We start from the raw sequence: 25,980 nt of genomic DNA, 5'->3' as shown, positions 1-25,980 counted from the left end.
TACGGGCTCTGAGCGATCAATTAGATGTGGCTGTTGTGCTAGGGTGAAACAATCATGGAGAGTCTGTGCCCGGGCCCGCGTGCAGGGCTACACTTTAGCGAAATATGCTTGGGGGGCAAACGGGGCTAGCAGGTGCCGAGTGATGAGATTTGTCCAGTTCCCGTGTATTTTGCCAAGTATTCGGTAAATTAGGCTATGTATCAGAGATGTTTTAAGCTGAATTTCACTGTACATAGTACCGCGTACGTACGAGTAGAGATCAGTCTATCTCCAACTCATCAACCTTGGAAAGCCCAAAAAAGCCCAAAAAAGCCCAAAAAGGCGACTTAAAAGTAAAGTGGGTCTGCAAGGGTTCTCGGCCATGGGTCTGGCAACTCCTTCGGGCCAGGTACCGTGTGACAGCCAATCAGATCGATGGAAAGGGTGTCTATCGCTGCCTGTTTGGGTTAGCATGTTATTGTATACACACAGGGTCCCAAGATCTCATTTCGGCTCCTCGTGGTACTCCGGGGCTCTCTCGTATTGAGGCTTTTCTCTTTTGCTTTCTGTCTCTTTTATCCTTTCCCCGTCCTTTCTTTCAATTTGTACGACCTGGAAGTCGACGTCCTTTCTTTTATTCTCGACTTGACAATCGGCGGTGCTCGATCTCAGTCGTCCATTCTTTCTATCCACATTCCACACAGCTGGAATCGACCCAGACACGCGGATTCTCGGCCATCACTCACCTAGGAATCTGGGCTTATCCCTCTCTTTAGGAGCAATACGCGCTCTTGATCTCCCTCCATCCCCTTCACCATATCCTAGGATAGTGAAGTCGACAACATGCACGGGCATGCGCACCACAACCATGGACGCAATGTGGAGGAACCAGAGGAGCGAGGAAAAGTTGAGGAACGAGGAGTCCTCGAGGATCGAGCCGATGTCGTGATTGTCTACAAGACTATGGATCCGGACTTCGAAGGCGAGGTGGGAGGTTATGTAACCGGCGCCCAACACGAGACTGCGACGAAACCAAATGCTGGTGTTGGTGATCCTGTCAGCGCGCCAACAAGGACCAAGGAACACACAACCGAGACCAAAAATACGGATGAGGCGACTACAACTAAGACCAAGGAGGAACCCACTACCACCAAAGAGACCGTGGCCCACACCACTCAGGAAACTAAAGCGGAGACCACCGAGACTAAGAAAGCAACCACCACTACCAGTGAGTCGGAAGCTCCTATCACGACAACCTCTTTTGTGACTTCAGCATCTTCCACCGCGGGGTCTTCCCAGGATGTCAATGATCTGCTCACGGCAACCTCTACCGGATCGAGCAAAGACTCTGCCGCATCGGCCTCATCCACTGCTCTTGGAACTACAACTTCTGAGGGTATGACTGGTGGCGCGAAGGCTGGTGTGGCCATCGGTGTCATCTTCGGCGTGGGTGTGATCGCTGCGCTGATTTTCTTCTTTATCCGCAAGAAGAAGAGAAGTCAAGGGGGATATCAGCTGGAAAATGAGAAGACCTTTGGTGGTGAAGGCCTGCCAGAGGGTACTGCGGCTGCGTTCCCGCCTCCTCCTCCTGCCAAACCGCAGACTCCTTCGACGCCCCCGCAGCTTAATGTTCGTCCTGTCACTCAATTCGCGCCTGATCTAAGCGGCAGCGGTGCCTTGAACCCAGCCACTGCTGGTTCTTCCACGGGTTTGACCCCAGCCTCCGCTGCTGCTGCGGGTGCTGCAGCTGGCTCGGCAGCCGTCGCCTCTCGTAATCTCACTGGCGACACGCCGCCTCCTACGCCGCCCAAGTCTGCCGGGAGCAACTCCGACCCCTTCGGTGACCCTGTCAATCCTTTCAGCCCTGCCACCACCCCTGTCACCCAGCCTGCGCCTTCGGTTGCCGAATCAGCCACTGGACCGTCAGAATCGGCCCCTGGACCTTCCGTGCCGACCGTCGCAGCTGCCGCAGTTGGTGCCGGAGCCGTGGGTGTTGCAGCAGGTGCTGCTGCTTCATCACGAGCGTCCAATGATTCTGACCGCTACCATTCCGCCGAATCACGCGGCCATTCCCCCACTGGCTCGACCCAATCTACGACCGTTCCTACCGATGCTACTGCTGTCTCGCCTGTTGCTGCCGGCTTCGGTGTCGTAGGAGCTGCAGGCGCAGCCGGCGTCATAGCTGCTAGCCCACCACCTCCTAACAATGTTTACCGTGTGCAACTGGATTTCAACCCCTCTATGGAGGACGAGCTTGGACTCCGCACGGGAGCGCTTGTGCGCTTGCTTCACGAGTACGACGATGGATGGGCTCTTTGTACGCGCCTTAATAGCCCCCAGCAAGGAGTCGCCCCACGCTCTTGCCTCTCGGCTCGTCCTGTGATGCCTCGCGCGCGACCTCCCCCGGGCTCTCCCGGCTCTCGCGGCCCACCCATCATGGGCCCTGACGGTCGCCCAATGATGCCGGCCGGTCCGCCAGGTCCAAGATTCTATCCTCAGGACGCTCGCCCAAGATCCCCCGGTGGCGCTGGCTTCTCTGGACCTCCGCCTCCTCGCCCTTACCCCGGCCCGGGATCTTCTGTCCAATTCCCTCCAGTTCCCCGCTCCATGTCGCCCGGACCTGGTGGAATGCCCGTTCCCCGCTCAATGTCTCCCGGCCCTCGTTCGATGTCTCCGGGACCTGGTGGAATGCCCGTTCCCCGCTCAATGTCTCCCGGCCCTCGTTCGATGTCTCCGGGACCTGGTGGAATGCCCGTTCCCCGCTCAATGTCTCCTGGACCTCGTTCGATGTCTCCAGGACCAGGAGGGCGACCTGTCCCACGCTCAATGTCTCCTGGACCTGGCGGAATGCCCGGCCCTCGCTCAATGTCCCCCGGGCCCGGAGGAATGCCTCGCTCCATGTCTCCTGGCCCCCGACCCGGCCCGCGCTCGATGAGCCCTGGTCCATACGGGCCTCCTGGAATGCAGCGGCCTGTGATGCCTGTCAACCAGCGCCAACGCAGCAATAGTGCCAGCAACGTCGCTCCCCCCATGGCAGCGCCCGCTGCGCCTGCAGTTTCAAGCCCATTAGCTGCTGCAGCTCCTGCTCCTGCCCCTGCCCCCGTTCCCGATGCGCTACAGGTCTCGAGCCCTCCAGGTGCGCCGTCCACGCCAAGTCCCTTAGCTGCACCTTCACCTGCACCCACCAGCGAGCTTCCAGCTCTCCCGACTTCGCAGCCGACTTCTCCGTCCGGCTCGATCTCGCGAAAGCCCGTCCCCGCCCGGGACGCTTAATTGAATGACCCTCGCCTCTGCATGGAGCCTCCGTCTTGTGCAGAATACAGGCATTCCCACTGCCTTGTCAGTGGTCCCGCTGGACGGAACTGAGCTTGCCTAATATGACCACATTTTTCGCCTCGATCTTGATATCCCCTTACACCGCCGCGTCCGTGACGAACGAACAATCCTTGAATCTATACTTTTGCGCTGAGTGCATATCTTCGCATCTGAGTCATTTCATCCGCCTTTTCGCTTTCATCTTCTCAGTCTTCCGTCAGTGTCCTGGATGCCGTCTTGTCTGTATTTCCACTGGCATCCATGTAATGTAACAAAGGGCAGATGTGCCTACTTCTTCTGTTTCTTTTCTCTTTTGCCTCATTTTTTACAACCTTCCTCTTTCTGTTTCTTTCTCTTCGATTCGAAGTCGCAAGCATTTTTCCTCGAGATCCGTTTGTTTAACGTCGGTCTCGAATGATATGCGTGTCACGCTGAGATGAGCTGGAATACCTGGATCCTTCAACTTGTTCCACCACAGATAGTTTACCTAGCTATGTAGAATTTATTCACGAATATTACACCTAGAATATAGGGACCTGTGAAATCGACGCCGAAAATGACAGCCTCTAGCGCTAGAAGCGGCCGCCTTTCCACCCGTAACTTTAGACGGCCAGCCGCCCCTTGACTGCCCACTGCCCTGTATATACACCAGTCTACAATATTATACTGACTGCTTCTAGCTCTGGAGTTGTGATGTGCCAAGACATACCTTCGCTCAGACGCACTGGCCGGAAGCTTTGGCTGCTTCAGCGCCTGAGAAGGCCTTAACCATGTTGAGACGTAAGTTCACATTTGATTCCTTAACTGTTGACATGCAATGCATGCAGGGTATTCGTTTGTCTCTATGCAGACTGAGCACTTGCCTGGTTTGTCATGTTTGTCATTCTCGGAGGCTATTTATACAGCCTCCTTTCCATAGATTTATATCATATCATCCTTCTCCATCTCTCACCTCCTCCGTAGCCTCAACATTAACTTCCGTTGAACTGTGGCTTACTTCCTACAGGTAATTGCGGTTTATAACTGTCAAAATTCGGAAGAAGTCTGGAGACGATTCAAGATAGTATACGACGACATTCGCTACGAGTTGGATCTCGCTGCGGTCGAATACTTCAAACAAGTGGAAAACCAGTCGACCTTGGGTCCTGCTGGATCGCTTTTTCGAAAAAAGAGAAGAACGCGATAGTGAAATTTGGAAAGGATTTCGTCTTGAAAGGAATACAAGACTTGGCCGCTCGTTGGGTTGAGGATCCGAGCAAAGACGACAAGTAGCAAGAGGCGGCCCAGAAGGTTAAGCAAGTCCTTGCGGTATTGGGTGAGAAAGTCAGTCAGATCTATATGCTTGATTTGATTTCAGATTATAGCCCAGGTTGGGAGTCATAGTAATAAGGGGGGCAGGGGGCATCAATGTTGATGACAATGAATTCATTTTGACCATCTTAACATCAGGCAGAAGCTGGCACATTGCCCAGTGTTCAATTCCACGTATCTTAATATCTATCACTGGTTGCCTTTGTACTCAAGCTCAGTAATCCTAGCTGTCCTCTCCACATCGTGAAGTCGACCTGGAGTAGACAGAAACAGTTGCTTGCTCTCGACCTCAAGTGAGCGGCCATCAACATAAGGGACATAATCAGGCTGATCCATACCCCATGAGCCCCAGTCCTGCTCATCCATCAGTCTTTCACAATTGTGACAGAAGCTAAACAAACAATCCAGGTGAATCCGCGCCAATCCAAAGTAGTACTCTCCGTCATCCCCTCCCCGCTCTTCAAAGACAAAATCACCGTCCAGAACGTTGACGTAACCGACCATCCCCCCTAGTTCAGGATGCGAAATAGTGTCAGAGTGTAAAGCAGTTGGTCTTAACGGCTCCGCGCTAGCTAGAATTGACCGCACAGAGAGCTCATCCAACAAAAGAGGATAGTTGAGGCGAGGAAGGGCGCTGGTCACACAAAGGCCATGGTCATCGACCCATTGTCTATGCCGACGTTGAATAGCGTCTTCTGACGCCCCCTCCAAGGTAGGATCTTCAAATATAACATTCCGATATCCTTCGCGGATCAGTTCAACATATGTTTTCCCAGCTTTGGAGTACATGAACTCATAAAACTCAAGGCTAGCCAAACAGGCCTCGTCGAGCTTCTCAATAGCTCTAGCCCAGTCTTCGTCGGATACGTTTGCATAGCAGGTACGGTAGATCGCCCAGCCCCATGGCCACCCTCCGGATTGAGAGTGATAGTCTAAGAAATATGGTATGGACTTCCACTCTGGGTTTGCAAGTTGTCGATTGTATCGCTCGATGAAGGTTTCTTCAGGTGGAAACTCAGATGAAGATGAACGCCATGGTATAGACCATTCTTCAGCGTGAAAGATACTGGGTTGACGTGGATTCCAAGGCATAGTTCCTACGTAAGTAGATGCAGTTGAGAACCTCCAGCCTGTTCTTTCTCGCTTAGCCCTACGCCAGTGCTAGTGCGGTCCGACTGCCGTAATTGTGTGGCGCAGCGGTAAAGTGGCCATGCGACAAAACCATCCTTGCTCTACGTTCAGCCACAGCAAGCGTCTGCCGGGAGTCTTGTCACACATGCACTACCAAATAGGAGGCCACTGCGGTAGTTGTAAAATATTAGTGACCTATGTATAGGCGTGGGAAATCATAGGGATAAGCAGTTAGTTGGAACTAAGAGTAAAACTCGCCCATCCCGATTTTTCGAATACACCTTCTTTTGCCTCGCTATGACCTTCTTTTGTTAATGCCTGCTATATCCTCGGTGCTAAGAACTGCAGAAGCGTGCGGTTCCTTCGCTGTTTCGACCCGTCTGCTTGTCAAACTGCCATCGAGCGTCTCCCTATTCAACAGTTATCGTTCGAGTCCGCCTCAACATCTTGTCGGTCCAGTAGTAGCCTGACCACCGCTTCATGTCCGCCTCCAGCCGCAAAGGACAACGGTGTCTGACCCCAGTTAGCCTTCGAGTCCGCCTCGACATCTTGCCGGTCCAGCAGTAGCCTGACCACCGCTTCATGTCCGCGCCAGGCCGCATATAACAACGGTGTCCGACCCAAGTTATCCCTCGAGTCAGCCTCAACATCTTGTCGGTCCAGCAGTAGCCTGACCACCGCTTCATGTCCACCTCCAGCCGCACAGGATATCGGAGTCAGCCCATCGTTATTCTTCGAGTCCGCCTCAACATCTTGTCGGTCCAGCAGTAGCCTGACCACCGCTTCATGTCCACCTCGAGCCGCATAGGATAATGGAGTCAACCCATCGTTGTCCTTTGAGTCCACCTCGATATCTTGTCGGTTCAGCAGTAGCCTGACCACCACTTCATATCCTTCAGCGGCATGGGATAACGGCGTCCGACCCCAGTTATCCTTCGGGTCTGGCCTGATACCGTTATTTGCGAGCAGTGGCTTGATCAATTCGCCCTCCCCTTCCCTCGCGAGTAGATGTAGGATCGTCCTCCCTCCTTCGTCCTGAAGCATGGTGTGCTGAAAAGTTAAGGCCCATGCGAGCCCAGGAGACGCACGTAAAAGAGACAGCAGGTCAACAGGCATAAGATGCTCGGCGAAAAGCAGGATAAGTTCGAGAGGGAGCTGAGCCCCTACCCTAGACACTCTCATTATGTCGCTTTCGCGGAGATACGGAAACAGTAGATATAATTCACACGTCCTACTAGGAAGTCGAACGACGCAAGTGATTCAAAGAGGAACAATATCAAGGATGAATGAAGTTTCAGTTTCCCCAGCTTGTCGAAGTGCTCGTGTATTCTACCTCAGCTGTCTTGTACGGTAAACAGGGCTAATTGGGATTACCCAGTGTCGTAGTTTGCCTTATCTCCAACTCCCTTTTTCCTCCCGTAACATTTTTCGGCCTATTTCCCCCGCAAAACCTTGGAACCTTGGAAGAACGAGTCGCTTACATAACTACCTTACCGGGTGTCCTCCCTCCCCTCCCCCTCATCCTGAACATCCTTGGATACCCGAACTCACTCTTCCATGGTCTCCTCTTCGATATCCCCGATTTCCCGAGTCAGTCGGGACGTCCCTGGATCATACCCTCACATCCATCCCCGAGAACTCCTGGAATCGCCCCATGTCGCTATAAACGGCTTGCTGGATTTGTTGTGTCAGGTCCCGTAAGTTGTGCTTGTCCTGACGCGGCTTCGGCGTTCGACCGTCCCGCACTCTTTTCCCTTGGGAGATGACTCCCATCCTGGCTCACGAACGCCTCGAGGTATCAGGAGAGACATTTCACTCTAGATTAGTATCTTGCCGAGACGACCGGACAGACGGCGCGGGGACTCGGAGTTTCGGGTTCTGCATATCATCCCGACCGTATCGACTAAAAAGGTGCTAGGACACAATGACTGGTGCGGACGAGACTCTCGCGGCAGCGACAGCGGTGCTGCAGTCTCTTGCTAGAGACGAGCCCCTGGTGGGCTCTGTCTCCCTCGCCTTTGATTTCGAATTTCCCGCGACCAACGGTGCCAAATCATCCACAATTATCTCACTATGTCGGCGCCTAAACATTTCAATTGAGCCTACTTTTAGTTAAGTCTTTGCTTATTCCTGCGTTGTGGTTCTCACCGAGTCTTTCCGATCTATTATAATAGGAGTATACGAAGAAGAAGAAGCATAAATAGATGCTTCTTTCTATATATAAAGAAATAGACAAAACATTCATTTACTTTTCATAGTATACAAGATTGCAGTTTTCATATTCATAGTGTTTTCATACATTATTTTTGATCTCACATACATGCTGTATAGAACGCTGTTTCTATAATCAACAACTACTACGTTCAATTTATTTTGGCGACATCTAGGCCCTACGGCTCCCAAATACCATAAAGCTCTCTGAGTGGCATCAATAGGGTCAATTGTGTTCTCCCTTTATTCCCTAGGCACAACAGTTATCGTGTATATAAGACCATGCCTTTGGTACCCAATATTACTGTTTCCATCGATAAATGTTCTTCTGTTAATACCTTGCCAGCGTGCATTATGTATCCAATAGGAGTGAGAACCGAATATCATATGCATGGCTCGTCCGCCTCAGGAGTAACCCTGAAATATTTCCTTGCCGGCTATGGTAGTGACATCTAACCAATAACAAACTAGATATATCTCACGTGTGACTATTAATCAAAATCCGACGCAAAAAGTCTGCGATTAACCCCCCTTTACATCTAAAAGCCATAAGGAACACAGAAAAGATACAAGAATCAAATCACACCAGCACTACGGGTATAAACGAGATCCACCAACATACACAACCAACCCTATCTTCTAGCACTCAAGCCTTAACCTCCGTGCCGCTCTCATCACTCTCGAACTTCCCACCGGCAATGTGCACATCCGTGCTAGCATGGCGCAAAGCCTCCTCAACGTACTCCGGTCTAAGCTCGCCGTGCTTATCATAGCGATAAGGTTCCTTAACGGAGATGGTAACGGCATTGAAGACATTGGTAGACTTCTTGAAGATGGCATCCATCTCTTCCAGGGAACGGTAGCGAGTCTCAGGGAAGAAGAAGTAAACGCAGGGGAACATGAATGCGTTACTGTCGGTTGTTAGTTGAACTGCTTAGGGTTAATGCGGGGAATCTAGAACTCACATGACAGCGAAGATGACATAGGTCTTGTATCCGATATTCGCGAATGCAACGGGGGTGATCATCACGACCATGAAGTTGAAGATCCAGTTAGCGCTGGTGGCGAGTGCGTTGGTTGGAGCACGGATTCGCAGGGGCACGATCTCGGCTGGGTACAGCCAGGTCATTCCGAGCCAACCGATCGCGAAGAAGGTGTTGAAGACGAAAAGGAATACGGCCTGTGCGATACCGGCGCGGCTGTCGCCTAGGTGGGTTAAGCGGTAGTTTGAACCGGCTAGGACGGCCATTGAAATTGACATTCCGGCGGCCTGGTTTATTCTTGGTTAGTTGGGGTATCAAACGGGGGTGAGGGAGACATACGCCGAACAACATCAGTGGGCGACGTCCGACTTTCTCAATGATGAAAATGGGGATAAAGGCTGCCATCAGATACTCCGTGCCGTTGCAAGCTGCCAGCAACTTTGGAAGGTTGCCTTCTCCGAGACCAATTTGGCCGTACAACGAAGGCGCCTAATAAATTTATTAGTATAGGGCTAGCATCTCCGTGGGAAGGGGACTCACGTAGTAAGTGATCAAATTAATTCCAGAGATCTGCTGGAACATCTGGTTGACGTAGGCGAGGGCCACACGATGGAATTCACGGTACTCGCTCATCTTGAACAGACTTTTGTAAGTGCCCTTGTTCATTTCCTTGACAGTTTCCTCGATAGAGATGAGCTCGTTCTTGATGTATGGATCATCCCGAGATTTCTCATTGAGACACTCGAGAATCTCCAAAGCCTCGTCGGTGCGGCCTTGCATGACAAGCCATCGTGGAGACTCGGGCAGGTTGAGAATGGAGCAGAAGATAATGACGGCAAAGATAATCTGGAAAGCTAGAGGGAACCGCCAGGCGACCTCTTTCTCTCCGATGAATGACATGCCTAATTCCGGATATCAGTAATTGCAGAATTTTATTATCGAATATGTGTTCCACTCACCGTAGTTAATCCAGTAGCTAAGAGTGATACCTCCTGTAATCAGCATACCCTCGATCATCACCATCTTACCACGATCGTGGGCTTTTGATGACTCGGACTGCCATGTCGGTACGGTACTCGTATTCATGCCATTGCCGACACCAGTGACAATTCGACCAACAATGAAATGAGGCAGAGAATACGCGGTACATTGCAATAGAGCGCCAGTAGCCATGATCACACAGCCGCAGAAGATAGTTCTTCGTCGACCGAGCGGATTACCGATGAAGATAGTCAAGACAGCGCCCATGAAACATCCCAGATTGTATGATGCGACTGCAATGCCTTGGTTCAAACTGCGCTGGGACCGGATGGGCTGGAACTCATCAGCTTGGATAGCTGGATCTAGAGGATCGATAGCGGGGAAGTATTTGATGAAAGAGGGCAGGTCTAGAAGACCACCCGTGACACCTTGATCATAACCGAAAAGCCTAGCGGGGTTAGTTGCGAATTAAATAATTGAATAGATGTATAGATGGATAGTATCGTACAAGAAATCAAGACTACCAAGGGAACTGATAGCCAGGTTGAGAGACCGGCCTCTCCAGCCAAAGAACTTCGGAATGCCGAACATGATGTCCAAACATGCAAAGAAGATCGAAGCGAAACAACATGATGAAAATGCCGATCAGCGGGTTATATACACCTTTGAGATTCCCCCGGATTGACAAAACGGGTAAACCGAGATGACCGGGGTAATCTCCAGGTGTCTGGGGGCTGGCCAAGATACGGGGAAGGCGTCGGGCGACGCGGGGATGGGGGAAGTTCCATGGACACACTTTGGGGGGGGCGGATTTGGTGGATTGTGACTGGTCAAGGAGGATTTCCACGCTAAACCATATTCATCGGAGTTCGAAGTAATTTACCGCTTTGTTCGATTCGTTTGGGGGAAAAAGGAAATAATTTACGAGTTGGGGGGCTTGACATGGCGTAAGCCTCGAAAGGAACGTGCTGATACAGCCAGATTGGGTATATTGGTATATCTGGTACATCTGGTACATCTGGTACATCTCGTACTTCTGGTACTTCTGGCACTTCTGGTATATTTGCCTAGGTTATATCTTTTCCGTCTTTATCCGAGCACTTACTGATTGCATCCCTCGGCACTGCCACTGCCACTGCCGATAGATTATGGAGTGTTGAAAACGCCATTCGGTTGGATAGCGAAAGACACGGCCAAGCCAGCCAAGACCGATGCAACCATCCGTCGGCAAATCAGATGGGATACCCTCAAAGCGAAAGTTCTAGGCCAATGAGAACGGACTTCTCCGTCTTTGTTACTATGACATGTGCCAACCACGCCAATTAACCCAAATAAGCCAAATACGCCAAAATCGCTAAAATACGCCGCATGGACCCGACTGAATGGGAAATGTTACACCGGAAGCAAAGGCAATCGCCTATTGAGGCTCAGATGAGAAATATTCCGGTGCGTATATGGAGTATATGTACATATAACTAATAGGATACATAAATAATATCCATGGATGTATTATGTACTGTCAGGAACAGGGGACTTCAGCCCTCGGATCCCAGTTAATATACGGAGGACGTCAGCGGCACCCGACTGACTTCCCACGCGGCTTGCCTAAATAGACGAACTTCCCGGCATGAAATCATTTTTTATTATTAAAACCTCCATTGGACTATTCACCCGGGCTAATTTGGTGGTCTGACCTGTACCTGTTGATCCTTGTCTCCGACATACTCAGCTTGAACTTATATCTCCCGCATTATAGCCCTCTTTAACAGTTAACATGTAGACTGGTTCCATATATAGACCATCATGATATATTCATATCTACACTATGACGCGCATCTTAAACTCGGACTCTAGGAATATGACACCTTTTGTTACTCTTCCTCCTGCACAGCCGGCTAAATATTACGTGTTAACTCTCCGTATATATCTTCGCGTGATATTAGACAAAAACACAAAGTACGATCAAAATGACCCCCGGCAGAGATGGGCATATCAACGGTGAAATTCTCAGTGCTAGATTCATTCACTTGGAAGTCAGCAGATATTCTCCAAACGAGGAACTGGACATAGGCTGGTCCACGCTGGACGAGTTTGTAGAAAGTACACTCCAGCCTGCGTTTACCGCATAACAAATCCTCGACCAAGCAAAGGAACTCTGTGAAAAACACGGTTGGCCGGTTGAACGATTCGAAGATTTCCAAAAGACTACGATGCGGGACTCGCACTTTCCTCTGTATCTTGCTTTTGAATCCAAAGGGTGACCTTCTTCCATCTGATGACATGGTCGATCACACTCCAACCCTGACGTGGCTGGAAGGTGTCCTAGATGAGATCGGTCTTGGCCTTGACCATGTAATCATCATGGATTTATTGCCCATGCTGACCGACAACTGGTTGGGTGAATACCCTGCTGAGCGCGATAAAGTTATTCCCGAAATGCTCAAACTGACCCTTGATTTATTCGAAAGTTCGAGCTACATACTATCCTCCCTTGTTAATGCTTTCACCATTTCCGGCATGAGCGCCGAGGTTCTCTACCATGGTATGCTTCGGAAACTGTGCTCGAACATGGACCGCGCCGAGCGCCAAATAGTGTCTGGCTTCTGTTTCGAGAATCATTCTATACATAGCGTCGCAGCATTTCACCCTGCCAAAGTTTTTGCAGGAGCACGAAGACAAAAAACAGGAACTGGGAGAGCCTTTGTGCTCAACGTTGCATTCTTTGTTTGAGCTATGCGTAGCTTGGCTAGACGAGGGCTAGATGAGAAGACACAGTCTATCAAAACTTGATCGAACAACTCCAGCAAAGTCAGGCTGAATATGATGAAATACTCATGAGGCGACGTCTATTGTGTACGCCTCGGAATTGTGGTCTCTCAATCACAGCTGAGCGTCCGGATAATCGAAAGAAGGGCGGGCAGCAAATTGCTGAACTGTTGTCTTCCAAAGTATCAGAGAAGTCGTTTCGTGATTTGGAGGACTTGGCCAAACGAGAGTATCTGTGGATATCCTGAAGACCTACATATAGAGTGCTCTTTGACCATCAAATTTCCTGGTTATCTGCATTGTTGATTCGCTCTTTGAGGAGCAACTTAATATTAGCTCTTGCTTGTCCTTGAACAATGCACTGTCTTCATCGCTTAGGTATTCGAGTTTAGCAGATTGCATTGTTGTATTGAATGAACTAGCTGGACATGGTAGGCGTTTCAGACCTTTCTTTGATAACGCTTTATTTACTTCAGCCTCGCAGGTGTAATTGGACGAACATTGTTAGAACCTCTCTTTGTTCGTTCCTCGTTCTATCCTTGGATTTCCCAAATTAGTCGTCCTTATTGCCAAGTCCAGCTCGAGTCTCTCTATCCCGGCCTTTGAAACGCTTCTATATGCGCTTGTCTCCATTGTTCGGATCCTCGCCTCCTTTGTTATACTTGGTGCTATTTTGGCCGACCCTATTTTCGTGATGTTTCATCTCTCCAAGAACTAGGAGTCCGACCCAAGTTAAGCAAAAACAGAGACATTGACAAAAGGTATATAACTTCGCCTGGATCTGTCTGTTGCTCTTCATTCCAACATCGTTCAGTAACCACAACAAAACAAACCATACCAAAGGTATATTTTATTCCAGCTTTTCCCATCAAGCCAATTGTTTATATACTTTACCCCAACCATAACAATGAAGCGTTTCGTCCGGAAGATGAGAAAGAGCTGGGGACGACGCCGTCGCCGCAGCCACGGTCAAGCTCCAAAGTCTACAGAGCCTACAAATCCTACGAACCCTGCAACGCCTGCAATTCCTGCAATGCCTGCAACGCCTGAAATGCCTGCAACGCCTGAAATGCCTGCAACACCGCCAACGTCTCCAATGCCTCCAATGCCTCCAACACCTCCAACGCCTGCAACGCCTGCAACGCCTTCAACGCCTCCAGCGTCTGCAACGCCTCCAGCGCCTGCAACGCATCAGCTAGAGGCCTACAACAACAGTCAACATGACGAGTCTTCGTCCGGCTTCACCTCGGATGACCAGCTCGTAACGCCTTCGGCAGCGGAACTCAACCAATACAGAATAACAGGAGCTCGACTACAAGCTTGGATAGAAGACCCAAACGCACCGAACTGCAACATTGCCCGGACAAACCTAACTATGCAGGACTTGGTGATGGATGCCCCATCCGAACATCGTTTCAGGTGCGAAGATTGGCACGAAGAGATTGGTGAGCTTATGGTTGGAGGCGAACCCGAGAGGATGGGACTCCCTGCCGGCGCTATGTACCGTGTAACGAGACTCCGGAACAGAATCGTGAACAATGAGAATCATGTGAATCGGCACTTCCATATGGTCGGGCCGGGTCTTCTTGTTGCCCAGTCCATTTGGCGGTATGGTAACCGTACCCCTCACTGGAATGAAGTTGCCAGGGCTGTGTATACACGGGATTATTCCATGGACACTTTGAGGCATCTTATGTTTGAAAACGTCGTCAATGATCGCACTGCAGGGTATATCTGCCGTGTGCTCTACCCCAGACGTGGACTGAACATAAAGTATTCGGACGGCGAGCCACCCGAAACGATCCAACGTGGCACTGTTGAGTATCATGAATTCCTCGGCACAACGTTGGGCAGATCAGCTGCCATCCTTCTCATCTCAGCTTTCCCTAGAGGTACGAGAAGTATCTCTCGAATAGTGATTTGGTTTAAGGACCACAAAATCCATGTAAGAGTTGAGATTGAGCCTTTTAATGCTAACAGATGATCAACGAAGAACTCGACGGTCTCGGTAGTGTGGATTGAATTATAAGGATTGTTTTGTGTCATATTGGAAGGTTTTTTGGTTATATTTTATTTTAGCATTTTTGAAGCAAACAAACACATCCATATATATAGAGCATGCGATAATCGATTATTGGATATTAACTTGAACATGATACAAAAGACGAAGTACATTCGGAGTCAATAACGTAGACCATCTATGATTGGACCAGTGAGACTGGATATAGGGATTAGGATAGGAATAACATTTGAATACAATATATTTCAATTGACTTCAATTGGTACACCAAAGCCCTTCCTGGAGATGAATATATGGATGAGGGAGCGATCTTAGGAATCTTCAGGCGCAAGCTTCGATAGTCCCCGCAGCTTTGGGCCATACTTCATAAACAAGAAGGGTACTGGCAATAGCACCGCAGCCACAGCTCCAACAATGGAAACAGCGGGCCCGATCCCCAAGGCCCTGATCATCGGTTTCGCCGTCAAGGGAAGCCCGGCAGCGAGCAAACTTCGAAGAAACGTAACAGCCGCCGTTGAGCTAGCCGCATAGATCTTATATACATCAATCAAAAAGTTCAAACATTGCTGGAAAATGCAGTTGAACCCAATTCCTATAAAGACGGCAGCAAGGCACGGCAGGATCCAGTGGTGAGGTGGTTCAGCAGTCCAAGCAAACCAGAAGAGCCCTACAACAAAGAACACCGCCCCGAATGCCATGGGTGGAAGTCGTGCTTCGGGCACTGCTTTTCCATTCGCCTCACTAGATATTCGGTTATAGCGATGTTGGTTCCAGATATTGAGACCCACCGAGGATATGACACCAATCAATAATCCCAGGAAAGGCAAAGAGCCGACAAGATGATTCCAACCTCGAGATTGCTGGAATGCAATTGGAAATACCTCAAGAGTTAGGTACATAACACCATAAACAAAGGAAGCATAGAAGGCAATACAAGTGACAATCGGCTCGGTGAACAGCATTCTCAATGGGCGGGCAAGCTGCTTCGTAACAACGGATTTGACGTCCAGTTTCAAATGCTCATGAGGATGATAAAACCTCGAATCATTAGTGTCTTTCCGAAGTCGCTGTGCTTTGCGCTTGAGTAGCACCAGCGGGTATACCTCTGGCAAACAGAAGAAGGTCAACGTGAAAATAACAAAGACCCAGATTGCATGGATGTATGCAGTCCAGCGCCAGCCCATATGAGGATTCAACAAGAGCGCTGCGCCGATCACTGGACCTAGCGCCGGACCGCCGTTCACTGCCACTGCATACAGGCTGATAGCAGTCCCGCGCGTCTCTTTACTCCAGATATCGCCTAGTGCCGCGGTGACATTGCTAATCGGGGCAGATCCGAAGAACCCTGCGAAAAACCGTGTCACAAACACCGAGGCTGCATTTGTGCTTACGCCAGTGCCGATGGAGAATAATGCTAGACAAAAGACGGCGGGGAGCATGCTGATTCTTCTGCCCCAGATTTCTGACAGTGGAGCCCAGATGGTAGGTCCGAAGACGAAACCAAGGCTGGTATTACTATTAGCATTACTTCGAGTGTATCACTTGCGCCTTCACTTACAGATACAGCGACACGTCCAGTACGGCAACATCGCTGCTCACGCCAGTATACTTCGCGATAGTGTCATCGGCCGGCGTGGTGATGCTTGACCCGAGACTACCCGCCAACGCAAGCATGCCCAACTGGAATGTCACCCACCATTTGTACCTGGGATTCCAGTTCTGGGGATTCGATACATCGTCCTTATCCCACTTGACGAGATATGCCGGATCAAGAGATGTAGGATCCTTCTCGGCCTTGCCTTGTACATTCATAAGACTGCCCTTGGGCCACATGCGGGCCATGAATGGGATAATTGCCGCAGAGTGCGGATTGCTACTCTCGTGGACGGATATTCATATGTAGGGTGCTTTTCGGCAAATCGATGCTGAACCGATGCCGATGTCGGAGCAAGCCTCGGATCACTTCAGAATACGGTCGACAATATTGTTGGTGGCGATAGAGGATCCATTTGAAATTTAGTGTCCTTCTACGTCTCGGAGATAGTGATTGCTGCTTGTTAATCCCGATGTTTCTCGGATTTCTCGGATTATCGGGCTCGGGTTTGTCGGCCGGGGCCGGCCTGGGGCTTGTGGGCACTTACCAGGGCTCTTTTGATTTACTATAGAACTGAGAGATGATGGGCTCGACTTGAGTATAACCGTAAAGAATGTTAAGCCCTTAGACCAAGGTTGTTGTTTCGTCAAATTCATGACCTGGTTTGTGCTGCCACGGACCTTTCCTATATTTCTCAACTGCACCTTGGGGGTATAACCTTCTGAGAATCAACCTGAAGTCAGCGGAAACATGACATAGGCAATAACAGGTAAGTGGCAGTATATTGTAAATCATAAAAACCCGAAAAAAGACCCGAAATTCAATTAAAATCGCCCAAAAGTATCATCTCTAAATCCAATACGTCTTTCAATCATAAGAAATGCAAAGTTTATACGGCAATGAGAGCATTTTATCATACCCCTCCCGATCAGAGATGTGGAACGCGTCCACTTGCAAGAAGAAGATTCACAATGCTCATGATACCTTCACCCAAAATGAGGCCGGAGGCAAGGACAACGACAGTCGAGGAAGCAGAATCTTCTTTTTCAGATGCCTGCTGGGCCGACGTAGATGATCTCTGACCATCCTGCAACTCAGTCTCTAGAGAAGATCCCACGATAGTAGCATTGTCGTCGACCACTTGTCGGTCGGTCCTTGATTCAGCGTGCTTGCGCGACCACCACCATGCAATGATACCACCGATAGCTCTTGCCAGGGTAAATGAAGGGTCGTTGAAGATGCCAACGGCAACAGCAATACCGCCGGGGATCCAAGATCTCCAAGGGGGTGGTTTCCCGTTTCGTGCAAAGGCTGGGGAGGCAGCTGCGATCCTCAGAGCGGTAAGGAATGCCCACACGATACCAGCAATGATAGAGACTTGTCCAGCCATTTCGGGCAGCCCTTCGCCGGTCACAAGGCGAGCAGTGAAAATCCACACATATGCGGTAGGTGTCTGGAACATTTGGCCTGGGATCTCATAGACGCTGACGTACAGTTTGTATACGGCAGTTGACAGAACTGCACCCACAAGACTGCCAATTATCTGGCCATAGAATTGTGCCTTGGGGCTTGCGCCGAGTAGATGACCGGTCTTTAAATCTTGCATCATATCACCGGCTTGCAGAGCTCCTGACTCGGAGACCGCACCTGCAAGCAGGTTGGTCACGAGTGCGGTGCGTCTGGAGAAATGGGATGCTGGCGTGGCAAGTGAAAAGAGAAGCTGTGTCAGCTTGCTGATACCCGAAACTGGGTTGAGGTCGGTCTCTCCAAGAGCCCGGACACCCATAATGGATAGGAGCACTGCCAGCAGAGTCGCTAATGTCGATAGAAAAGGGGAAATGATTTCACCGAAGACAAAGTGCATGCACACGACATTCAGGAGGAGAGTCAGGGGAAGGAGAATCACAACCGTGCGAGTTGAGATGAGTTGAGATGGTGGTGCATCTTCCTCTTCCTCTTCCTCTTTGCTTGTAGTTATTAGTCTCTGGTAATCATTATCATCATCATCTTCATCATCATCTTCGTGGGACGAAATATGAGGCTCCGACTCCAAAGCAGAGTAGTTGATATATGAGTGCTGAGAAGATTGCAGTCGAAGTGCAATCCACTGGCCAGCGCGAGTGGATCGGAGGCGGGCTATCCATCCTGGAGAGCGATTCACGATGGGCTTTAACACCAGCCATCCAAGACTAACAAGTGAGTCGGCAAGCATTATGGCTAGTGATATCCAGACAATCCATGCTTTGCTGCCAGTTTCCCAGTTCTGAACCGGGCCGGGGGCCCAGCCGCGGGTCTTAGCCAGCGGTGATAGAACGCCCCACCCTAATACTGCCCCAAAAAGCATATGCATGCACGTTGACGGGCCCATAATGATACCTTGACCAATATATGCGGGTGACGGGTTGAGGGTCCATAGCCATTTGTCCGCCATGTCCACGCCAAACAGAGGAATAGTACGGACTAGAGGGACGAAGTAGGAGAAAAGAGTCTAATTTTGTTAGCATAGATACCTCAATGTCCAATTTGGGGGTATTCACATATACACCCGACACTGCAAATGATACAATTAAGATGCGCATCTTTGAGCGCCAATCTTGCTCTTTGGAAGCTTGGTCTTCAGCTTCGCCATCCTTCAAGGCGCCTGTGTCTCCTCGCGACTGTCCAGATGCTTCGGCCTCCGTACTCAGAAGCCCTTCGCGTGAGCTGTCTGGCGCTATAACCTTCTCGTTTTTCCCAGAACCATGCAAAACCTTGAGCATCAACGCCGAGGCGGTACCACTTGGGAACCGCAGCTTCTCTCGAACAATGACCTCTTTCCGTAGTGGGACCGCAAATACAACACCGAAGAGACAGACTCCCAGACTCCAAATAACCAACTTCCAGAAGCCGAGTTTCAAAGGACCTCCTTCGCCTTCTCCACCATCGCCTTTAGGCCCATCTTCACCAGGCTTCAGCAGGAATTCCAAAGCAGGTATGACGCCAACAAATCCACATCCAAGGGGCATAGTTCCCACTGCACCAGCAACCGTTTGTATCAAGACATTCTCGACGGGCGTGAAGGGGAAAGACAGGTATTTGGATAGAACTTTAAAGACCGAAAAGCCAATCAAGGCCGAGGGCATGGCCATCGTGCTGATCCATCCTGTCTGCAAGCCGAAGTAGGTATTGGAGAATGTAACAAGGGCACCGATAATAAGACCGACGAGAAGTGAGCGCGCAGTGAAGCTCTGAGGGGATGTGGCGGGAGCTTGGTGGTTTGGCGTCGGATCATCGATGGGATCTGTACGCCGCTGATCCAAGGATGACCTTTCCACAGTCCAGCGCTGTTTCGAGGAATTTCCGTCCATACTGATGGTCTGGTAATTCGAGACCGACCGATCAGTCATAGTGAGGTGAATGTCTGGGGAAATCCAACCTTGGGGAAATGCCGGATTGATAAGCGTCGCTGATTAATGCGATTCCTCGATAAGATCACCTGACGTCACATAATTTCCAAGGTGGGCATTAGACGAGGTTTACATAATGGGAGGCTAGGAGTAGAACGAGAGGCTGTCTCTGTATCCATTATTATGATCCAATTAATGCCACGGATTCCTCTGCGTAGATTCATAGGGACAAAGGAATAAAGATTCTCAAAGGGGCAGAGGTAGGTCTGACAAGCTACATGTAAGCAATGCTTGAATGCGTAAAAGTACCATTATATGACATGTTAAGGAAATGTAATCTGAGGAGCTCGAGAACGAATAAGTTGTCAGCTTGTCGGGGTTTACTCCTTCAGTATGAAATGATAAATCTACAAAGCAAAAAGCTGGCGAACTTAAATTCACTATACTCAACAGCCAAGGAAGGATTTATCGAGGTCTAAGGATTGCTGTATATTATACCTGCAGGTCAATTTTGAATGTTTTCCGTTTAAATTATCTGAGCTACCTACATGTACGGAGTAAGTATGAAATTTGGAAGTACTAAGATCAAATGTAAGAATCGTTCGAAGGTTAATTACAGGTAACGCTAGTAGCGGGGTCTAAACCTAATTGGGATAAGGTCAGCGGGATCTAAACCCAAACGGGAACTGTATCATTGCGTCGACCTGATCCTTCCCAAGGTTATAATCCGGAGGCCATCCGCTCCTTCCTCTTTGCTTCCTCTTTCCCTCATCTTTCTTCCATCGTCTTCCCTTCCTCTTTGTTTCCTCTTTCCCTCGTCTTTCTTCCCTCGTCTTTCTTCCCTCGTCTTTCCTTCCTCTTTGCTAATTCCTCGCTTCCTCCCTCTTCCTCTTCTTTCCTTTCCCTTTCATCCTTCTTCTTTCTTTTCCTCTTTCTCCATTATTCAGTATCAGCTTGTGCTCTTCTTTGACTGTGAGTGCACTTTGTTGGCGTCCGTTCCTTAGTTTCCTTCAATTCAATTAACATCATATTTCAAGTTCTCAAGATGGACGACCAAGTCAAGTCTCGCCGAAACCATGGCAACGATCAGGTTGTCGACAAACCAAATTTCCACGATGACTTCAAGCAAGCGCAAATCGCTGGGGGATGGATCCCCGGCATGGATCCGAAAGTGGACTACGCAGGGGAATTCGAATTCGGCGGTTCACTCGGAACCTTGGCGCTCATGATTGGGTTCCCGTTGCTGATGTGGTACATGTGGATCGGCGCGACCTACTATGATGGGAAGCTACCTCTGCCACAAAACGGGGAGTCCTGGATGGACTTCGGAAAGCACCTGTGTCACCTTGTTTACACCGGTGCGTTCCCACACTTCAGGGCGTGGCGCATCTATTGGACATTCTACATCTTCGAGGCAGCATGCTACATCCTCTTGCCCGGATTCACCTGCTACGGCAAGCCTCTTCGTCATCTGCAAGGCAACCGGCTGATGTATTATTGCTCGGCCTACAGTAGCTTGTACTTCACAATCTTCAACATGGTCTGTCTACACTACACCGGTCTGTTCCCCATTTACACTATCCTGGATGAGTTCGGACCTCTGATGTCTGTGGCGATCCTTTCCGGGTTTCTCGTCAGCTTTCTCGCCTATTTCTCTGCGTTTGCTCGTGGTGCCCAGCACCGCATTACTGGTTACCCAATCTATGATTTCTTCATGGGAGCCGAGCTGAACCCACGTTTGTTTGGGATCCTGGACTTTAAGATGTTCTATGAAGTCCGTATCCCATGGTTCATGCTCTTGGGTCTGAGCTGCGCGGCTGCCACTCGCCAATATGAACGCTACGGTTACGTATCTGGTGAGGTTTTGTTCCTTGTCATGGCACATTTCCTTTACGCCAACGCCTGCGCCAAAGCGGAACACCTCATCACCACAACATGGGACATGTACCAGGAGAAACTGGGCTTCTTGTTAATATTCTGGAACATGGCTGGTGTTCCCATGTCTTACTGCCACTGCGTTCTATACCTGGATGGTCGCCACCCGTCGACGTATGCGTGGAACAAAAATATATTGATTGTATGGTCCGCGGCCTATCTTTTCGTCTACTGGGTCTGGGACACTGCAAACAGCCAGAAGAATGCCTTCCGCATGATGCAGCGAGGCAAAATGGTTGAGCGCAGCACCTTCCCCCAGCTTCCTTGGCGACATATTCACAACCCAAAGACACTCGTGACGGAGGACGGCGATACCCTTTTTGTTGATGGGTGGTACGGATTGGCTCGCAAGGTCCATTACAGTTGTGACATGTTTTTCGCCTTGTCGTGGGCACTGATCACCGGGTTCGACAGTCCGCTTCCCTGGTTCTACCCTGTGTTCTTCGCGGTCATGATTGGCCACCGTGCCATGAGGGATATCAACAAATGCAAAACCAAGTATGGGGCCACATGGACTGAGTACGAGAAGCAGGTTCCGAGCCTCTTCATTCCGGTGAGTTCTTACTGCAACTATTTTTTCTTTTCTTTTCTTTTTTCTTTTTGAAGCCGTATACTCACTCATAACAGTACCTGCTCTGAGTTGCTCCGGCTTGTGGGCCACCGTGGTTGGGCCCTTCATTGTCTATCGAGGCACTTGTTTGCCTTCTGCAACAGCAAATTCTATAGCACTACTCCGTACATACAGATCGAAATGCCCAAGGAATCATCTATTATTCCAGATTTTCTAGTTCAGAAAGACTTGTAAATCGCGCTCTCACCTCACCTAAAATAGAGATGGTTAGGGCTACTTGTATAACCTCGGGAATGGTCCCCGGGTTTCTGTGACTCATTAGCTCCATCCATGCGGGTGTTCAACCCCACAGTGGAAATTGCATAGCAATTGATTTCGCTTGGCCAATTTCAACCTCGAATCAACCCAGCTCCAAACATGGACCCCAAGATGGCCTTCCATATCAAGGTCTATGCATCGTCAGATCTTCTCAATCAGTCCTGGATCTCAGATCTCACACACATGGTGAACGCCAGCTATCGCGTCAGCCACACGGTCAAAATAAAGTTCCCCGAAACCAAGACACGACTACACGCCGACTCTGATCTGTCCAGGGAGCTCGGTGCAGACGGATTTACCGCGGTGGCACTTGTGGGAGATGGGAAAGATAAAAAAATCGAGGTGATCGGGACCGCAAGTATGAAGAAATGGAAAGACGACGGCCTTTGGATGCCTACCACCAAAGACGGGCATGATGCAAATTCCGTTGAGAAGGAAGACACAGCCAATAATGGACGTGTCGATCAGATCCTTCATCAACATGCCCATGCCTGTCCCGGAGACTATGAGCTAGCTGTTGTTGCTCTTCCCCCAGATCCGAAATACCGCGGCAGAGGTATTGCGGGAAATCTTGTGAAAGCGTGTGAAGAGGAGATCTTGCGTCGGCATCAGGTCAATAGAAAGGATGGGTCTTCTCCGCTACGGATTATGATTCGGGTTGCTAAAGAAGATACTGGTGCCTACTGGTTGAAACAGGGGTTCACTGTTGTTGGTAGCCAGAAGTGTCCTGCTGGCTTCTGGGGTTCGTTAGAGGAGTTTACTATGTGGGCTATGATGCGAGAGTTATCGGCCGTATAGATGGTGGCTGAATGTCACATAATTCAGAAAGATGTTATCTATTTCTATGTTTATTTATGTATCTTTCTCTCATGTTGCTTTCAATATTTCTCTACGGTTTGCGGGCACAGTTGTGAAACTGGACATCGTATTGCAAAGTATCTTGTCTAATCTTACAGCTTTCAGATCCGAAAGGTCTTTCCTTTACTATCCCATTACCACCGCCATCAGTCTTGCTTGAGGTGGTACTTTTTCAAGGTAAAAGGGCTCGGGGGCGGGCCATAGATCTCAGCAAGAAGACACGGGCTTTGACTTGGGTCTTTGGGGTCGATCATGAACTCCACAATATGCAGTCCTACCCCGGATTGGATCATCTCATCATGGATGATGACATCAAAGTCGCCCCATGTTCTAGCTATGGTGACGGAGACTGGGTAAGATGTATTTTGGGGGGCTCCAAAGAAAGAAACAGACTCTGAATATCGCCAGGGATCAGAATCTTGCCGCTGGTATTCCATTTTGTGCAGTAGACTTTCAATGACGGGTGCTCCTTCATTGATGACGAACATGATGAGATTGAGCTCCTTATCGATAATGGCTCTCAAGTCATTTTGAGCCTTTTGCAAACCCTCAGCTCCTGTAAAGAGAACTGTTCGTCCGTGTGAAAGCAGGTAGTTCGTCTTGGCAAGACCTTGTTGAGCCAAAGCAACACCCAAGGTGGTAGCAAGCATGTGTCCGGGTAACTTCCGGGCTCCGGGGTTGATCAAGATTGTATCCCGCGGCAAGACAAAGCAGCGTGCTCCATCCTGGGCTTTGGGGGTTTCGGTCAAGATAATGTCGCCTGGACGGAAGAAAAGAGACATCCGTCGCCAAAATGTGCAATAAATGTCCTGTTGAAGGAGTGACTGCTGTTTCTGAGCTGGAAGCATATCAATGCTGTCGCGGAAATTGGGTAAAGTTGGGTAGGGCGAAAGATCACGGGGTTTCTTCTCACTCAGGCAGTTTAGAATCTGCTGAAGCACAGGTCTAGAAAAGAGCTCGTACTTCTGGTCTCCGATGACAACAGAATTCCTGTTGAACGTGACGGTTTGTGCTGTCTTCGCCTCGAACAGGGCAGTCGCAGCCCACTCAGTGGTATTCAGTGGTCCAATCAGGAGGATCAGGTCCGAAGATCTGAAATATGAACCGTACATATCGAAATCCGAGATGTCCCCATGGAAGTTTTTGAGTGTCTCATCTACGACACCTCTGCTGAACTGGGTCGCAGCAGTGGGGAAACTAGTCGTCTTCGCCAGCTGGTTCGCTTCATTAATAAGACCACAAGATGGAACACCCGCATCCACGAGAATCAGGGGTCGTTGTGCGTGTCTAATTTTGTTCATGATGCTGACCACTACCGTGTTTTCCATCTCAGCATCGTGAGGCGGAGTTGTGAAGTCCAAGCGCTGAACAAGTCCCGTGGCTGGTACCATACAGTTGACCAAGTCTTCTGGCAATTCGATGTAAACAGGCAGAGATTGCATGATACATCCTCGAATGGCAGTATCAATCTGAGCAGTCGTCTCACTAGCGTCAACAAGGAACTCCTGAGTGATGGTGATCTTCTCGAAGCAGTCAGCGAGTATTTGAAAGTCATCAGGCAGTCGCGGGATATCAGGCTGGGCGTCGAAAAATGAATGGTGGAGTTTCGAAGCCTGAGCTTGTGCCTTGCGCTGAGGCGTCCCAATGACAAGCACAACTGGAATCCTATTTTGGTACGAGGCAGCGATTGTCGTTGAGAGTGACGACAGCATAATATTCTCGAAGGAAGATATCAGGGCGGCGATGCCCTTGACTCGTGCATATCCGTCTGCGACAAGCCCAGCACTAAGATCGTTACGGTGTGCAACCCACTCAAGCCCTGCATCAGAGGCTTCTCTCAGTACTGCGAGGTTGTGATTTCCAGGGACGGCATGCACGGCGTGCAGGCCAACTTGATGAAGGCGCTTAAAAAGATAACCTGCGATCGTGATATCGTCGGACATGATGAATATCCTAGAGGTTTTGGGCCGTTGAAAGGAGTGGGTTGTCGGAGACGAGCAGAAACGAGGACGGTAAACGAAGAAGTTGTTTTTCGGGACCTAGGAGGAAGGTTCGAAGATAAAACTGCCTGATACTCGAGGTGATGGTCAAATTTTCTAGTGATCAATACCAGAGAAATGGAGTGACGATAACAAACGATTGGGGTTGCCTGGGAAGCAATGGGCAAGTGGGAAAAGGAGTTACTGAGACCGGCAAGAAGGATAATTTAGTGCTGAGACCAGGTTTGAGATTAGAAAACTCGATCATGTTATATTCTGACTTGATGGGAGGGTAAGTGTACATAGGCAATCAGCCAAAACAAACTTGAGAGTAGCAACAGACTGCCGATGCTTCGTCCTCATCTATTGTGTATTGACTTTTTGCTTTCCATTATGCCTTTATTGGACTATGCCATTTGTTCTTGATGTTTTGATTTATCCTTCGGAGTCGCTTTCCTCTATACAATTTGGACGTTTCGGTTCCCACCATCGTAATGGACCCCAAATGGTGGATGATGGGTACTACTTCATGTTCGAGTGTTCCTTTTGATTGAGGAGTTATTTTCAAGCGGGAAAGTATAAGACATTGGAGATTCACCAAGCTCAGCAAGTTTCTCATGAATCCCGGGTCACAGATCTATA

General features: G+C 49.6%; 11 protein-coding genes across 11 annotated transcripts; 5 read left to right on the top strand and 6 right to left on the bottom strand.

The window, feature by feature from the left end:
- Positions 1-822: 822 nt before the first annotated feature.
- Positions 823-3,252, top strand: N7489_008723 (SH3 domain protein; the record flags this gene model as incomplete). The annotated part of the gene is made up of 1 exon (XM_056714473.1): positions 823-3,252. One exon carries the CDS (start codon positions 823-825, stop codon positions 3,250-3,252), a length of 2,430 nt encoding a protein of 809 aa, XP_056562095.1.
- Positions 3,253-4,794: 1,542 nt separating this feature from the next.
- Positions 4,795-5,697, bottom strand: N7489_008722 (uncharacterized protein; the record flags this gene model as incomplete). Its single annotated transcript, XM_056714472.1, has 1 exon — positions 4,795-5,697. One exon carries the CDS (start codon positions 5,695-5,697, stop codon positions 4,795-4,797), a length of 903 nt encoding a protein of 300 aa, XP_056562094.1.
- A 453-nt stretch (positions 5,698-6,150) lies between these two features.
- N7489_008721 (ankyrin repeat domain-containing protein) lies at positions 6,151-6,780 on the bottom strand (the record flags this gene model as incomplete). Its single annotated transcript, XM_056714471.1, has 1 exon — positions 6,151-6,780. One exon carries the CDS (start codon positions 6,778-6,780, stop codon positions 6,151-6,153), a length of 630 nt encoding a protein of 209 aa, XP_056562093.1.
- A 1,813-nt stretch (positions 6,781-8,593) lies between these two features.
- On the bottom strand, positions 8,594-10,502 carry N7489_008720 (uncharacterized protein; the record flags this gene model as incomplete). The annotated part of the gene is made up of 6 exons (XM_056714470.1): positions 8,594-8,858; positions 8,913-9,217; positions 9,270-9,419; positions 9,471-9,832; positions 9,890-10,359; positions 10,420-10,502. The coding sequence occupies 6 exons, from the start codon at positions 10,500-10,502 to the stop codon at positions 8,594-8,596; spliced, it is 1,635 nt and encodes a 544-aa protein (XP_056562092.1).
- A 1,376-nt stretch (positions 10,503-11,878) lies between these two features.
- On the top strand, positions 11,879-12,641 carry N7489_008719 (uncharacterized protein; the record flags this gene model as incomplete). Its single annotated transcript, XM_056714469.1, has 2 exons — positions 11,879-12,000; positions 12,023-12,641. 2 exons carry the CDS (start codon positions 11,879-11,881, stop codon positions 12,639-12,641), a joined length of 741 nt encoding a protein of 246 aa, XP_056562091.1.
- A 943-nt stretch (positions 12,642-13,584) lies between these two features.
- N7489_008718 (uncharacterized protein) lies at positions 13,585-14,699 on the top strand (the record flags this gene model as incomplete). Its single annotated transcript, XM_056714468.1, has 2 exons — positions 13,585-14,569; positions 14,671-14,699. The coding sequence occupies 2 exons, from the start codon at positions 13,585-13,587 to the stop codon at positions 14,697-14,699; spliced, it is 1,014 nt and encodes a 337-aa protein (XP_056562090.1).
- A 309-nt stretch (positions 14,700-15,008) lies between these two features.
- On the bottom strand, positions 15,009-16,539 carry N7489_008717 (MFS transporter; the record flags this gene model as incomplete). The annotated part of the gene is made up of 2 exons (XM_056714467.1): positions 15,009-16,203; positions 16,256-16,539. 2 exons carry the CDS (start codon positions 16,537-16,539, stop codon positions 15,009-15,011), a joined length of 1,479 nt encoding a protein of 492 aa, XP_056562089.1.
- A 31-nt stretch (positions 16,540-16,570) lies between these two features.
- N7489_008716 (OPT family oligopeptide transporter) lies at positions 16,571-19,677 on the bottom strand (the record flags this gene model as incomplete). The annotated part of the gene is made up of 3 exons (XM_056714466.1): positions 16,571-16,747; positions 17,235-18,779; positions 18,835-19,677. The coding sequence occupies 3 exons, from the start codon at positions 19,675-19,677 to the stop codon at positions 16,571-16,573; spliced, it is 2,565 nt and encodes an 854-aa protein (XP_056562088.1).
- Positions 19,678-20,722: 1,045 nt separating this feature from the next.
- N7489_008715 (uncharacterized protein) lies at positions 20,723-22,251 on the top strand (the record flags this gene model as incomplete). The annotated part of the gene is made up of 2 exons (XM_056714465.1): positions 20,723-22,165; positions 22,240-22,251. 2 exons carry the CDS (start codon positions 20,723-20,725, stop codon positions 22,249-22,251), a joined length of 1,455 nt encoding a protein of 484 aa, XP_056562087.1.
- Positions 22,252-22,600: 349 nt separating this feature from the next.
- On the top strand, positions 22,601-23,299 carry N7489_008714 (GNAT family N-acetyltransferase; the record flags this gene model as incomplete). Its single annotated transcript, XM_056714464.1, has 1 exon — positions 22,601-23,299. The coding sequence occupies one exon, from the start codon at positions 22,601-22,603 to the stop codon at positions 23,297-23,299; it is 699 nt and encodes a 232-aa protein (XP_056562086.1).
- Positions 23,300-23,505: 206 nt separating this feature from the next.
- Positions 23,506-25,302, bottom strand: N7489_008713 (uncharacterized protein; the record flags this gene model as incomplete). Its single annotated transcript, XM_056714463.1, has 1 exon — positions 23,506-25,302. The coding sequence occupies one exon, from the start codon at positions 25,300-25,302 to the stop codon at positions 23,506-23,508; it is 1,797 nt and encodes a 598-aa protein (XP_056562085.1).
- Positions 25,303-25,980: the final 678 nt, after the last annotated feature.

The sequence above is a fragment of the Penicillium chrysogenum genome, assembly GCF_028827035.1.
Source record: "Penicillium chrysogenum strain IBT 35668 chromosome Unknown utg000005l_segment0_segment0, whole genome shotgun sequence".
In the NCBI taxonomy this organism is placed as follows: Eukaryota; Fungi; Ascomycota; class Eurotiomycetes; order Eurotiales; family Aspergillaceae; genus Penicillium; species Penicillium chrysogenum.
Note: the sequence above shows the minus strand (reverse complement) of the source record. Positions and strands in the feature narration are given on the sequence as shown.